This window comes from Osmerus eperlanus, chromosome 17, assembly GCF_963692335.1.
Source record: "Osmerus eperlanus chromosome 17, fOsmEpe2.1, whole genome shotgun sequence".
Lineage (NCBI taxonomy): Eukaryota > Metazoa > Chordata > Actinopteri > Osmeriformes > Osmeridae > Osmerus > Osmerus eperlanus.
The window spans coordinates 10,706,480-10,721,949 of NC_085034.1; the positions used below are offsets into that span (position 1 = coordinate 10,706,480).

Sequence of the window (15,470 nt, forward strand, 5' to 3'; positions counted from 1 at the left end):
CGGCCAGATGTGTCAGGAGCAGATGGAGCGTGACTGACGTCCGTGTCAGCGGGCAGCATTCTCAGAGGAGCCGCCAGCTAAAACCACCACCACAGAGGTTTTAAAACCACACACCTACAAAAACACAAACCTAAAATCAAGGGTTAGTCATCTTCAATACATTGCGGAAGCTGGTACTGATTGTACATTACCATTTCTGTATGATACACAGTAAGTATTTGGAAGAGAACAGACATCCCATAATTAAATTATTTTATTCTTCAATTCTTAGAAATTACACGCACCATGCACAAAGCACCAAACCATTACACAATATTCACACCCTGGACAAACTCCTGCATTTTAACATTTTGATTGACAGAGAACTCATCAACCTTATTTGGTTGATGGTTCGATACTCTAGATTGACATGAACGAAAAGCATTACTAGGAAAGAACTCCTTCTGACATCACAGATTTATCCCAAAAGGACGTTGCATTACCTTGCTTCCTTCCAGAAATAGCAGGTGATGAAGCTATATGTAACGGAACAAAAAACTTTCACTCATTCTTAATGAGTACAATTAGTCATTACCTGAAGGAGGGCAGATGACAGATGAGAGGATGTGTGTGTTTTCAATGTATTGTAATTAGAAAAAGTGCTAGTTCAGCAGGTGTTACTTTCCCCAAAAAACATGTAAACATATATTAAAGAGTGGTATACAGTAAAACTTTTTTTTTTTAAGCCCCCAAAAAGTAGTTGGCTCAATTGTCAGGATTGGTATATGAAACTATTTTGGCCCTCAGAAATGACAGACTATATGTATTGTGTCACTAATGATCTCAAAATAGGCCTTACTCAAAGGTTTTGTTAAATATTGCACAAACTAATATAGTGTCATTTTTATATTTTTATGAGTTACTGCCACCATATTAATTAAATATTGGAGGGTTCCCTGATGTGAGTCAGAAGTACATTGTACCAACTGGTCTAAATATTTGCACCCTTTCTGAGGTTTGTAGATATGCACCTAATTTCCCTGCCACATTCACATTAAGGCCACCAAAGTCTAAATGTTATGCACAGACCACCACAGGATAAAGATTGTTCTCTTTAAGATTAAAAAAATGACAGAAAAATTGTACAAAATCCACAATATCAGAATCAAGACTCGATTTACACCGCAAAGTGAAGCATTGGGTACTTAGAAGTACAGAAATGATTCAAATTCACATTTCCTCACAATAAATGATAACATAAGGCATCCTTAGGAGCTCACTGACAAAATAACAGACAATAGTTTTGATTGAAATATTGTTGAAAATGACATGCAATAACATTAACCCCAGTGCAGTAAAAATCAAATGCATTTTCAATCAGTAGTGCCAGCATATATACTATGAGCAATGTCTCATTAGAATCCTAATAACATGCCAGTATGGGACAATTGTAACTCTTTGTAAGGTGTGTAGCATTTGGATTAAGGGCTTTTTCACAGGAAGTGCTTCTGATTTAGGACACACCCCTTCTTATCTGTTCAATTCAGCCATGCAAAACAGACCGGACATTTACTGGGAAATACAGTTACTTATCTGTGCTGGATTGTTATTGTCTGGATTTATGCTAACTAAAGCTGTTTCCCTCCATATTGAAAAATCCAGGATTTTAAATAGCAAGTTCTAATGAAGACAACACCACCAGCCCTTGTCTCCTCCCCTTTTCATTCAACCAATACAGGCCACGTAAAGGCAAAATGGTGGTTGTGGCCACACTGTTGATTAAAATGATTTATATTGCTACAGAAAGAGGAAAGTTCAAAGGAAGCCATTTTGCCTCCTCACTCCACCTTCTTCAGAATGTAGAGGATTCCGATGTTGTCGATGGTTACAAAGGTAGAGAAGTCAGGTGACACATGGATCCTCTTCAGATTGGCTCCTGTGGGGTAGAAGGTCTGTAGGGCCTCCCCCTTCTCCACATCCCACCACTGAGAGAGAGAGAGAGAGAGAGAGAGAGAGAGAGAGAGAGAGAGAGAGAGAGAGAGAGAGAGAGAGAGAATGACTGTATTGAATGCTGTAAACAAATAGGTGTCTGGAAACTCACACACACACACATTCCACAGAGTGCCGCTCTCACAAGGCCCCTGTGTCAAACTTTTACCCCCACTGCTAATCTTTATCTTTACGACCCATATTTCAGACCTAGTGACCAATGGTGACTATACTTTGATTTCTCTACATGCAGGTCACAGACACTTTCACACAGTTCCTGTTTGGCAGTAAATTCAATGGGATGAGAACGACCATCAAATATATTTGACAGTTCTACAGTCAAACTGACAACAGCACCACATCACTTACATCGTGAATCCACATGCACACACACACACACACACCTTAGGCTGCTTCGCTAACTGATTCAGTTTAATCTGGGTTTAATGCTGCCATTTCCACTGAAGCTCCTTCTCCACGGGTGGATCATCAAAGGCGTATTAAGTCAATCATTTATAGGCTGGCCATGTGTATGTGTGAGTGTTAGCAAAGGTGTATGTTCTTGTGTGTGCAGGAGATGGCACAGACTGAGGTATACCAGCAGTCAACTACCGAGGACTAGAGGGTTATCTATGAGGACTATAACTTCCATTCAAAATATCAAATCATTGGGTTTTATATCTCTACCATTGCAGCCAAGTATCCATAGCAGCTGATCTCTGTCTTTCTCCTGCTATGCAATAGGCTCTGGATACACAAGACATCCATAGGGGTTTGGGCATGGTTTGTAAACCTGTCAATAGGTCTAAGTTCTGTTGTCAATATAAATACCCCCCCCCACACACACACACCCACACACCGTACAGTACAATACAGCCTGGTGTGGGATGTTGCCTCTAACTCCACAGGGCAGACTGATGCCTTGTGTACCCTCACTGCCTATGAAGGCTGAGGCTAAAGGCTGAAAACTAGGCTTAATATCTGAATAGGATATAAGCCTTTTAGATAAAGGGGACCAGTACGTTCCAGTGGAAGAGGGATGGACAGAGGATTGAGGAGAGAGGGATGCACAGAGGATAGAGGGATGCATAGAGTATATGAACAGAGCAGAATTAAGAGAGGAAGGGAGTGTAAAATCAGTAAAGTGTAATTAGGCCTGGCAGCTTCAGGGTGGGGATCACTCCTGCTCTACGCACTTAACACACACATACACCCCATGTCATTCAAATGCATGTGTTTCTGTCTCCCACTCTCGAATAGGCACAATCCTTTTGTACACTGGGCACTGGCAAAATCAAAACATGCCGACAACATGAGCAACACACAGAGGATGATGAGAAAGGGGAGACTGAAAGAGGGTAAAAAATATAAAGCATTTATCAGAGAGGAGAGAAGGACACCTTGGGTATCGAAGAGACTGAAAAACATGGATTGAAAAGTGATGGAGGGAGACAAATAACAGACACACACTCCACAACTCAAACCCCCTATAAAGAGGATTAGTGCGCCATGATGTCCAGGGGAGCTGTTGAACGAGGGAATGAGATAAAAAGGAAAAAAATCAATGTGTGGTGGTTTGAGGTATGGATGAATGTTAAACGGAGAGAGGAGTTTAAAGTTGTGTCTGGTCTGGGCACACACACGTCGGGAACTTTGGATTTTTGACATACTTTTGTCATTTTCCATTGAGAATATTAAGGATTTTACAGAAATCATTCATTTACAATTAATAAAGCACTACTTTACTGTAGAACTGTCAAGAATAGAGTCAATGATTTTCCATAAAAAAAAAAGAAGAATGTTCCGTTTCACATTTTGGTGAATTCCGTTTTATTCCGTTTCGTCTAATTTTGTTCAGGTACATTGATTGCTTAAAATGAGTGAATAATATGTGCCACAAGTGACCCAGACCTTTTAAGATAGTTTGCCAGCCATCAACAGAACAGAAGACTAAAAAAACATTATTTGCAGGCGATGAGGGAGTGAATGTGACCGTGCACCGTGTGTGCACCGTTGAACAGGGGGGCGTGGCCGGAGCGTAGTTCAGCAGAGACGTGACATTTTCTCAGGGATTTTGTTCTTTATTTAATGTTTGTTCATTGTTGCGATCGTTGTTGTTTATTTGAAATAAATGCAGTCTTGCAGGGCAAAATAGCGTTTGAAAGTTGCAATTCCGTTTTCGTGCAAAATCGGTTTTAATTGTAATTCAAATGTGCTAGGGCCGGCCCTGTGTTCACCTCACCTGTTGCTTCAGCTGGCTCTCTCACAGCAGCATGTTGGATGCTGTCCTGCTCTCCTAGTCTTCAATGCCTAACGAGTCTCTTTCTCTCCCTGACCCTGTCTTTATGCTTGAGCAGCACTCGTTGAAGCCTGAAAATATTTCTGGGGAAATTGTGGGGTGTAGTAGTTACTGCACTACTACAGAAGTGTAATAGTTAGCTAGCTCTACAATTTACCGGGACTAGGTCTGAATCTAAGAGAAAAACGGAGCTGCCAGCTGTAGGTATGTAGCAACGCTATTGCTAAATAACTATTTAGCTGGTTGGCTGCATGACGCCGGTAAGTAGGGCACGTGAGATTGCTCACCAAAAGAACAAAGAGGAACCCACTTGTCTAGCAGATTAAAGGCCATATGGCAGGTTTATTTTTCCAACAAATTTACATTTACATTCAGTCATTTAGCAGACGCTCTTACCCAGAGCGACTTACAGTAAGTACAGGGACATTCTCCCCGAGGCAAGTAAGGTGAAGTGCCTTGCCCAAGGACACAACATCATTTTGCAAGGCCGGGAATCGAACCGGCAACCTTCTGATTGGAAGCTGATTCCCTAACCGCTCAGCCATCAGACCCGTTAATTTCCGCTATTTGCTTGTTGGTAATAAACATTTAAACTGTTATCCATTGTATTTTATGTTGTTGGGTGTCACAAAACGGAATAGAATACGAAAAAGTAGCTACTTTTTGCAATGATTCTTCTTTCCCCCACAATGCATTGCATGACGTCACGTTGGGGAGACGACCGACCAAAGCCCGCTTAGAGACCATTGAAATCGATTAGAAATAAACAGTAGGCTAGTACCAGAGAATGTCTAATATGGTATATGCTAGTACCATCAAAACATGGGACAAATATTTAGGGAATCTAATCCCTAATTCCTAATCATATTTAATTAGCGATGATCTTGGGGGGATTTCTAGGTGGTACTGGCAAGTGAGCCCATAGCTAGCCCATAGCTGGGGCGGCTGTGGCTCAGGGGGTAGAGTGGGTTGTCAGTTAATAGCAAGGTTTTCGGTTCGATCCCCGACTCCTCCTAGGTCATGTGCCGAAGTACCTTTGAGCAAGACTCTGAACCCCAAGTTGCTCCCGATGGGCAGGCCGGCGCCTTGCATGGTAGCTCGCTGCCGTCGGTATGTGTGAGTGAGAGTATGAATGGGTGAATGAGAGGCAAACATTGTAAAGCGCTTTGAGTGCCGCTAAGGTAGAAAAGCGCTATATAAATGCAGTCCATTTACCATTTAGCTAGCATGATATCTTCTTTCTAGATCTAGATACGTTTACCGGTCGTACTAGTCTACTTATCAGCACTACAGCTAACAACATGATTGTCCGGGACAAGTGGATTTTTTTGTAGGGCAGAGAAATGTACCTGCCCCACTGGACAAGTTTATACTCAAACCAAATAAAATGCCATGTTACTGTACTTGCACTGGCCAGCTTGCAAATACTGAGGATAGCCTACCGAAGTTGAGTTAGCCAATGTCGTTGGCGATGCTAGCTAACGTTAGTTTGCTAGCTGTATATACCATTTCACTGGGTCTTGCAGCTGTTTGATTGACTGAAATGATTATGAAATGTTATGTTCTACCCATATATATACATATATACTACCCATTTGCCTACTTTTGCAAGTCACAGTATTTCCAAGCCCTGATAGTGTAACTGAGAAGACGCAGTATACTCTTTCAAGTAATAAGCCCCCGTTCAAGTGTTGAGCATTAAATTAGTTGCACGGTCTGTAGAGATATTGGGACGAAGCTGCAATACAGTACATAACAGAAAGTGTTTCATTCTGCAGAAATTGTGTAAATGTTTAATGTAACAAATCCATTTTTTTATAACACCTCAATTGTTATCATTTGTATAATATTACAGCTCATCTTCGTTGGTCAAAGGCACAATCTTTACCCGGATGTGACTTTTGTGCATGGAAAAGTGAAACGCAAATGTAGGGCTACTTGTCCAAAGCACAAGTGCCTCAAAATTTTTATTTCAGGCCCTGAATGATCACTGTCACTAGATATAAAGAAAACATTGACTTTCACTCGGTGCTATTCACTGACAGTAAAAAAATTGTACATGTGCACTGCTGTTCGTAGACTATCTCCAGAGATCGTTGCTGCGTTGCTAAATGATAGCAACTCACCAGGGCACTTCACCAACTCTCCACTCGTTCTCCTCGGACCATCCATTTAATTGGCTTTGAGGCCATCAGGTCTCGGCAATTTCTCATTTGCCCTCTCATGTCTACTTGGTTCGAAATTATACGGCTGCGGGCCATCATACACATTAGTGGTTTTTGCCACCTCTTCTTCATCCCAGTCAGTCGCCATAGTTCTAGTACTAGGCTGAGGCTTCTCTCCTCCACGACTCCCCAATGTGACGTCATTGCCGATTTGCGCTAATATGCTAATGCTAACACCAAAAACTGGTCTTTAACACCATTTGGAGACAGCATTTGGAGATATTTTTAATGATATACATATCTTGAGTGCTTCATGTACCCATTAATCAACAGTAATGTTTAACTTGCCATATGGCCTTTAAGACATGTTCATAGGTACCTAGCAAAAAGTTACCTCAACTTTCCTAGACTTTAAGCTATGGTACTAATGCTGAGGGCTCGCTGATATCGCTGTCTGTCTAGAACGGCGTATCTATGTGTCGTTGCTAATGTGTGCTAACGTTGTGACTGTGTGTCTGTATGTGAGAGAGACGCGTGAGTGACCGAGAGACGGAGGGAGAGCAGGGAAAGGAAATGAACAAATACGCTGCGTGTTTTAAATAGCGTAAACAAAATTTACAAAAGAATAATAAAACGCAATATGTGGCGGCCAGTGTTGATTCTGTGGCGCACCGCCACGAATTAGTCTATGTGTGGGAAACACTGTATATTATGTTTGTGTATAGTGAGTGTCTGTGTATATGTAAGGAAGAAATACTGCACAGCAGTGTGAATATTGTGATTTTACATAAGGTGGATGTGCATGTTGATTCACACTATGTGCATATGTGCACACTAATCCATAGCATTTAAGACAAAGCTCATGGCTCTGCAGTGTACAGTGTGGGGCCCTTGTCTACATGCACTGACACATGCAGAAGAGATGCATGGTCCTGCCTAGGGTTGATGACTCCCAGAGGAACACTGCAGCAGGAGAAATTGTCCTGTGTGTGTGCGCGTCCATATCCACTGTAAAGCAGATGGCTTATGTGCTGATATGAACACTGTTACTGTAGGAGTGCCTGATTTATTAACTTGCAAGAGATGCAGACAGAGAAACAATAGTGTGTGTGTATATTGCATATGAAAGTGTTGAGTTTGTTTTTCCAAGTTTGAAAGCATTTAGCAGAACCAGCACAGCTTGCTTCCCCTCCTGCCAACTTATCTAAAATTAACTCTAATGATGAGAACAATACAATTGTGGATGCTCACATACCCCAAACACCGGAATCTTCCCAGAAAAGACCCTCAGGAAAGACAGAAAAGGCCCAGGAAAAAGAGCTAGTAGAAAAGATACAAGGATGGATCTCTCCATCCTTTTGAGTGAAAAGTGAGGAAATGTATGATGGGAAAATAATAATTTGGTGAAAGAGAGTAGCAAAGTGAAAGAGTATAAAGGATATAAAGATTAGGGAAGTAGCAGCCTCCCTCCCTTCCTTCCTTCCTTCCTTTCCTTCCTTCCTTCTTTCCTTCCTTCCTTCCTTCCTTCCTTCCTTCCTTCCTTCACTCATTCCACACATTTGGGTCACAATCAAGGCAACCCCAGATGCACCACGAATGAATGAGGTATGTGTGTGCTCTGCAAAAACTGCAATTTCTTGCGGTTAGCATGTGTGTAGCTGACTAAATGAAAATGTTTGGGTAAGGTTGTTGAGAAAAAGTGGTGACATTTTGTCATGTTTTAATACAGCCATGTTTAATTCACTTTACTGTGTTGAACATACGACATTGTCTTTAAATGCAGCCAATCAGAACAGTTTATGTTGAAACAGATTTCAACATAAACTTTCATGCTCAAATGTTTGCAAGGACTATGAATGTTATAAAATGTCCCTTTTAAGGGCTGTTTGTTACAGACAGCGTAAATTTACTTGAACACCAAGCAGTGTTCAAATGTGAATTGAACCAGTATATTGCAACTCTTTAGTAAACATATTCACCCAAATATATATTGAACCAGTTCAGGCTGCAAGAAAGTTTCAGTCAGTCCTCATTCTGTAGCTACTTAGCCAATCGAGCAATCTCATGGAACTAGCAGTGATGCATTATTTTATATACATTTTATCATTAAATATAAAACACTACAAGACGACAGTAACAGAAGTACTACATACTGTATGGTGAAGCTAATTCAAGTTCTACTCTTGCAGCCATGTTTGATTATTGCTCTTAGATAAGATGAATACAGATGGTTAGCATCAAACACCAACTCAGAAAAGAAGTTTTGGTGCTTCGTTACTATAAAACAATACATGCTGAGCCATCAGACTTAAGTGATGACTTAATCCTTGATAGGAACCTACAGGCAGTGGACAGTGACCCAAAGCTAGACCTTAAAGCTAGACCTTAACCCAGCTGAAGAAGAAAGTGTCAACTCTGTAAAACAATACTGGTAAGTCCAAAATATATACACAGATTGTATTATAGTGTGTGTGGGACATAGGCTACATGTGCATCAGGAGTATTAGACTTTCAGTAAAGTAAGTAAACTGGGTCAGCGTCTATAGAAAAAGGGATTGAAACTGTCTGTCTGTTCTCCTGGCTTGCAACCTGTCTGTCTAGCAGTCTTCCTGGCCGGCTATCTAGCTCTAGCTCTCCTTCAAGGCTGCTGAGTGTGATCTGTCTGTCTGTACGTCTGTCTGCCTCTTTGTCTGTGTCCTTCTGTTTGAGTCTGTCTCTTTGTTTGGTCTGCCGACCAATATGTTTGAGCTATGGAAGCCCTCCACCCTCCTTTCCCTCCCTCTCTCCGTTCTCCTCCCTCTCCCTGCAAAACTTTTGCAACAGGTAGCATTACACAATGTCATCTTTTGTAAAATCTCTTTACAAAACAAGAATGACACATCTCAACTCAAAAGTTTTGAGAATATGACCTAAGTATTGAAAAATAGGTCCTAGCAATTTTTTAAAGAATTGTAATATAGCAAGAGACTAATGAACGACACAGGCCTACTGTGTTCATTAGCTCCTGTAGCTAGTCCCAAATAACAGCAGGGCAACTATGATGCAGTAAAGAACCAGAACATTATTTTCACAAACCAATTTATGGGGCTATCTAATGGTTAACATCGGCCCCAGCTTGTTTCTATTGCTCAGTTTTGCAGTCAAACTTGAAATGGTGTCGTGTGGGAATGTGTCTACATGTAGTGTTACTGTGTAAGCCGAAGAGCTTGTTCAAATGCATGTCACTTGGAATGGAATGCATGTGTTCGTGTGTATGCATGCGTCAGTATAACCTTAATTTGGTCCATATTATAGTAATGCCAGTGTAACTGGGGGGTCAGATGGCTGAGCGGTTAGGGAATCGGGCTAGTAATCAGAAGGTTGCCGGTTCGACTCCCGGCCGTGCACACAACGTTGTGTCCTTGGGCAAGGCACTTCACCCTACTTGCCTCAGGGGGAATGTCCCTGTACTTACTGTAAGTCGCTCTGGATAAGAGCGTCTGCTAAATGACTAAATGTAAATGTAAACTGTACTAAAGGTCTGCCTCTTCAAGTATCTGAGAAATTCAACATTGTTTATCTAAAAGACATCCCTAAACAGTTTACTCCAAACATACCCAGCACAGTTTGTGTGTTTAAGAGAGAGGGAGAAAGTGCATGTGTAGGGCAATTCACCTTCCCTTTAGATAAATAGCTCAACCAGTATCCAGGGAGGACGCAAACAGCTGCCTTTCTTTTATCAAACCTCTCACCAATGTGTACGCACACCAGGGACCGAAAGAGAGAGGGAAGAAAGAAAATAAAGTAGATAGGCCAGCATAGTATTGAGTAGCTAGTATTTGCGTGTGGCCTTGTGCATGCGTGTCTGTGTGCGTCTCTATTATGACACATGCACAAGTCGTGGTTATGGATTTGTTGGTGCATGTTTCTCAGTGTGTGTGTGTGTGTGTGTGTGTGTGTGTGTGTGTGTGTGTGTGTGTGTGTGTGTGTGTGTGTATGTATGTATGTATATCCTAACCCACAGCCGAACTGAGGGGAAATACTCTGTCTGACACACATGCCTAAATAATTCATCCAAGGCTCTGCTGACTGAAATATTGATGCAGAGACAATTTGCGAGCGTCCCTCCTCTTTCCCACCATTTTCTTTCTCCTCTTTTCCTCATCCTGCTCCTTTATCTCTGTTATACTTATTTTGTCTTATTCTCTTCGTTGCTGCAAATACCACTATTTATGTTCCACCCTCTTTTTCACACTCCCCATCCCCTTGTCCCTCTCTTTCTCTTACCTTTTCCCTTATGGAAAGACTGATACTTGGCATTGTTTGTGTGGATGCATATTCTACATATTGTGTGCATCTCTCTATTAGATCTCTCTCTTCTTTGCTCACATTCTCATACAACCCCCCCTCCCAAGAGAGTTCTAGAACTTCCCCTTCTCTCACAGACAAGACAATTAACCCCAGTTTAAATGAGAGGAGCAACAAACCTTGGCAATGAGGGGTGGGGATGAATATTTCACAACATAGTTGTGTTTACGGTGTAAGCATGGAAATAGACAGACGCACAAAGCCAAACTCAAGGCGGAGTGCTCCGATTGGTTCCTATCAAGAAATTCTGAATACTGGCAAAAGGGAGGAACAAAAATGAGATTACAAGTCGACCTTTAAGTTGCAGAGAGCACACAGGGATCCAGAAATACAGTAGACATTTACAAACTAGCATAAGCAAGCGGATAGAAAGTCATTCTCAAACAGCCTTCCTTTTCCTATTTTTCTACACAGAAAACCCACAGATCACACACCCACACATCCGAACTCCTCACAGACACACGTCACAGACCCTGACTTGACAGGTAGGGGGTGCAGGTATTTTTAGCAGGGCGGGTCTCTTTGCTCTCTGCGGGGTGTGGTTCTGCTCCAGAACATCTCAGCAGGGTTTCACATCCGCTGAGAAAGACCTGATCAAATCAAACCTAAACAGTGAGCAAAACTGACAAAGTTGCCAGTTCAGTCTGCTTGCTTTCATGTGATAAGAAGACCAATCTGTTTCAGGTACATCTTATTTTCTACCAGTCACTGAGAATATTAGAATAATGACTGTATACACCCACAGAAATTAATTACAAGCTACAGTCGATTTGGCAATAGTGAAAGTAAAAGGTTTTTTGCACTTTGTGGATGATTTTTTTTTATCAAGATACACAGTATGTCTAATAAACTAGTTTGTTCTGACCTCAAGTAAAGAGGCCTTGACTGAGTGCCTTTAGGTAATGAGTCACTGAGAGAACAAGCATTTACTTATCTCTTATTTAGCTTTGTGGTGGAACCAATCAACACTAACGTTCCCCTCGTTCATTAGCGTTTGCACCTTTTCTCTGCTCTCAGTTATCTAGTAATCCCTAGTTTTCCACCCATTATTTCTCCTTCTGCCTCTTTTTCTCTGTCGAGGGAAAGGTCGCAGTAACCTTGACTCCTCCATGACTCCACCTTTTGCTTTTTATTCCCTCTTTTTGAGGAAATGATGAAGATAAGTCATACCTCACTCGCCACCAGGGTCTCGTTAGCACAGTTAATGGCCACAGCCTAGGAAATGGGGGGATGAAGGAGAGATACTGCGACAGCGGGGGAAGGGCAGATGATAGACAGAGCGAAGTGAGGGAAAGCCAGCAGGCTACTATGATCTTCACTTGTTTGACTGAAATCTAAAAGTCACTAAAATCCAGACAGCCAGGCCTTCATTACCTAAGTTACCCCCAACAAGAACACATTTGGCTGACTTTATGTTGAGTGTAAAAACAGAGAGGTAAAAGTATTTGGGTGTATGGGATGGGACAAGAGATAGCAGAGTTCTGCTAGGCTATAAAAAATTAAATTACGAGGATCGATTGCGGTTCAGCATCTCATACAAAATGTCAAAGACTGTGTGTGTGTCTCATGGGAGAGGGGGAGGAGAACAACGGTGGCGTGAGTGTGCGGAGGTGAGATAAGGGTGTGTGTCACTCTGAACTCCGTCAACCATGGTGCAGAAACACAGCGGCGGGTTGATATGTGAAGTCTGCCAACAGCAGTGACGGAAAAAAGCCTTCATCTAAAACACTCCAATCCATCCATGACAACCTTCTGCCTGTGTTTGTGTGTCCGTGCATCTCGCCTACACAATATTAGCTGCAGTGAAAGAGTGGAGTGTGTGTTTGAGAGTAGCCTACGGTCCGTGTCTGCCTGTATTGAGTGTGTGTGTGTGTGTCGTGTCTTACATCACCCAGCTTCAATAACAGCCAATTAGGGCTTTACCGAAACAAAAGGAATATAACATCCCCCTGGAAGAAATGACATCAGTGCTAGCTTTGATCGACAGCAAGAATAATAGGAAAGACTGTAAGAGAGGGACATTCATTAAGGTTAAATAAGGATAGTGCTTCACTCCATTCACTCACTGTGAACTCGAAAGAAAATGGGCCCCCATGGACCGGGAAATCTAGCGATTACAATCCAGTATGCAAAAATTATGCATAATGATGTACCAAGCGCGTTTTCGCTTCCCACTTTACCGCCTTTAAATGGGAGCCAAAAAAACCCGGTTGGACCAACCCCTGATTCTACAACTGGCTCCCAGTGAATGGAGAGGGAAAGACTGGGAGACTGTGGAGGTGGGTAAGAGACGAGAGGGAGGATATTGAAGATAGGTATGAGGACTAGGTGTAAATTATTCTGGGCCACCTGGTGTGTGTTTGTGTGTGTCTGTAATGTGTGTTAAAGGATGAGCTTTTTCACACCTCCTAACTCTATTTGGTTCATGGCTTCATGACAGGATTGTCTCTCCGGCATCCAACACTTATTTGCACGTGCGTGTGCACGTGTGTGTGTATGCATTGCGTGTGTGTGGTGCTCACTGTGTTTGAACAGTATGTACAGTATGCATTGTGTTTCATACTGTGAGTGTTTACTTTAAAGTTTGTGTGTAGGAGAATGAGGCGATGGTGTGTGTTTGTGTTTGTGATGTATTGCTCCACCTCGGAGCTCTCTCACAGGTGTGAGACAGAGAAGTGTGCGAGGAATCACCTGGCGGGGAGCAGGACTGACGGGGGTCAGGGTGGGATATTACAACCTCACTGAGAGAGATGGCCCACACCACTTTATCACTAGCTGACAAGACGCACGTACACACGCACACACACAAAGTGGCAAAAAAATTACTCAACAAAAAGCAGTGCTTTGTGCCGCAAATATTTGTCTCCTCTCTCATCAACTCCCTTGGTTAAAGACCCTCTGTTGAAAAGGGTGATACAATGCAACAAGACATGTCTGTACTCAATAACACATTATCAGCTCAGTATACCGAAATTAACTGTAATTTTTTATATATATATATATATATATATATCCTGTATATAAAAATATAGATATTTTAACTGTAAAACAAAATACCTAATTGTCCCAAAATCAATACTGAGTGGACGCTGTATCCCAGTATTAAGGGTGTTGACATGACATTGTCAAGATGACAGCATTAGAGGGATAAGATACAATTGTCTACTATCTATGCTCTATCATTTGTACGTGAAGCATTAAAATATCCAAATTGGAGACACCAGGGCTATGTTTTGCTGTCATTTTACAACTGGATTTGACAGTATTTTGCTGACTAATTAGGTTTTCGAGATCTTAACCATTGTAGGTGGGAAATAACAAATACACGTCATAAAACCCAACCACACATGCACACACCAGATAGACATACAGTATCTCCCTCTTTCCCCAGCAGGCTGTAGGGTCACTCGCCCTACACAGCAGGGCAGGCTGTTACAATTAAAGACTGACACTGGCCATGAGCATACCCAGGTGGACTGTGGTGGGCTACTCAGATAAGGGAAAGGAGGGAGAGAGAGAGACAGAAAGAGAGGGAGCATTTGGCGCATTATGGAGGTGGTGTGATACCAGGTTGAAGGTAGCCAATAGGGAGAGAGGAGAAGGTCTGCCTAGGGATGTTGAGGAGATGAGGATTAGAGAGATTGACAGGACCAAGCAAAAATATAGCTACAAGCAGCGATGCGGGTTCCTCCGCAAAATATTATAAACATGTACACTGTAGAAGATCGAGACTTGGACAACAAGAGAGCAAAACTACTTCATGTTTGGCCAACAATAATAGGCTGAACGGGGATTTGAACTCATGAGCATAAGGTTACTAGTCAGTCTCTCTAGCCTCTCTGCTACACACCAACTGCTGAGATTTTATGATTAGTAAGGGCTGATTATTAACTTTTTATAGGATACTGAAACTCTTCTTGAGTTGATCTCCTTCCAGACTCTTAGTCAATGCACAACAAACAATAGTCATGTGGGCAACTGGGCTAGGGTAGCACTCATATTCAGCTCCTTGCGAGAATAGCCTGTGACAGTACAGCAGCCGACTCTCTGGTCCCATTAAACTACACAACATGCACAATCAGGGTGACCAACAAGATTATATTAACTAACAAACAATAACATTACAAACATCTAACTGAACGAACACAACAACTGAAATCCCTTGCACGGCTGTTGTAACCAACTATTTTCCACAGGTCTTTGCGTTTTTTGATATGCCGCACTGCATGCTGGGTACCCAAGGGTGCTGACGCTGATTATCTAGCTGTGCTCCGACTGCGTGATATGAGTATTAGTTTTTGGTCAGCTTTGGGACAAAGGTTAAGAAACGGTTGACATTTCAAGGTGAAATTGCGCATGGTATTTCAGAATGATGTCTGCCTGTTTAACTAAACAAGTAATCAAAATTATGACAGTCCAAAAGACTGTGCCTCGAAACGAACCTGTGGCCTTATGCTTTGCAGTACAACGCTTCAACCCATTGAGCTACCCGCAAGGCTGAGAAATTCTGATCAGTTTCTGTCCCCCGAAAAAAAGATGTATATCCTGTAGCATGGCTTGTTCGATTCGGCCAAAGCTTAAACAGCTGTAATTCAATGATATTTTGACATATCAAGGTGAAATTGCGCATGGTACTTTAGAACGATGTCATCCTGTTTAACTAAACATGTATTCAAATTAAGATAGACTCA

The 15,470-nt window shown here is 42.0% G+C and overlaps 1 protein-coding gene across 2 annotated transcripts in view; it reads right to left on the reverse strand.

Annotated features, from left to right (window-relative positions):
* Window positions 1-238: 238 nt before the first annotated feature.
* apaf1 (apoptotic peptidase activating factor 1) overlaps window positions 239-15,470 on the reverse strand; it is a 60,024-nt gene continuing 44,792 nt past the window's right edge. For both annotated transcript variants that reach the window (XM_062482828.1, XM_062482827.1), the window contains one exon: window positions 239-1,964. In XM_062482828.1, coding sequence (XP_062338812.1) covers window positions 1,818-1,964 — 147 coding nt within the window. In that variant the 3' untranslated portion in view covers window positions 239-1,817. The remainder of the gene's footprint in view (window positions 1,965-15,470) is intronic.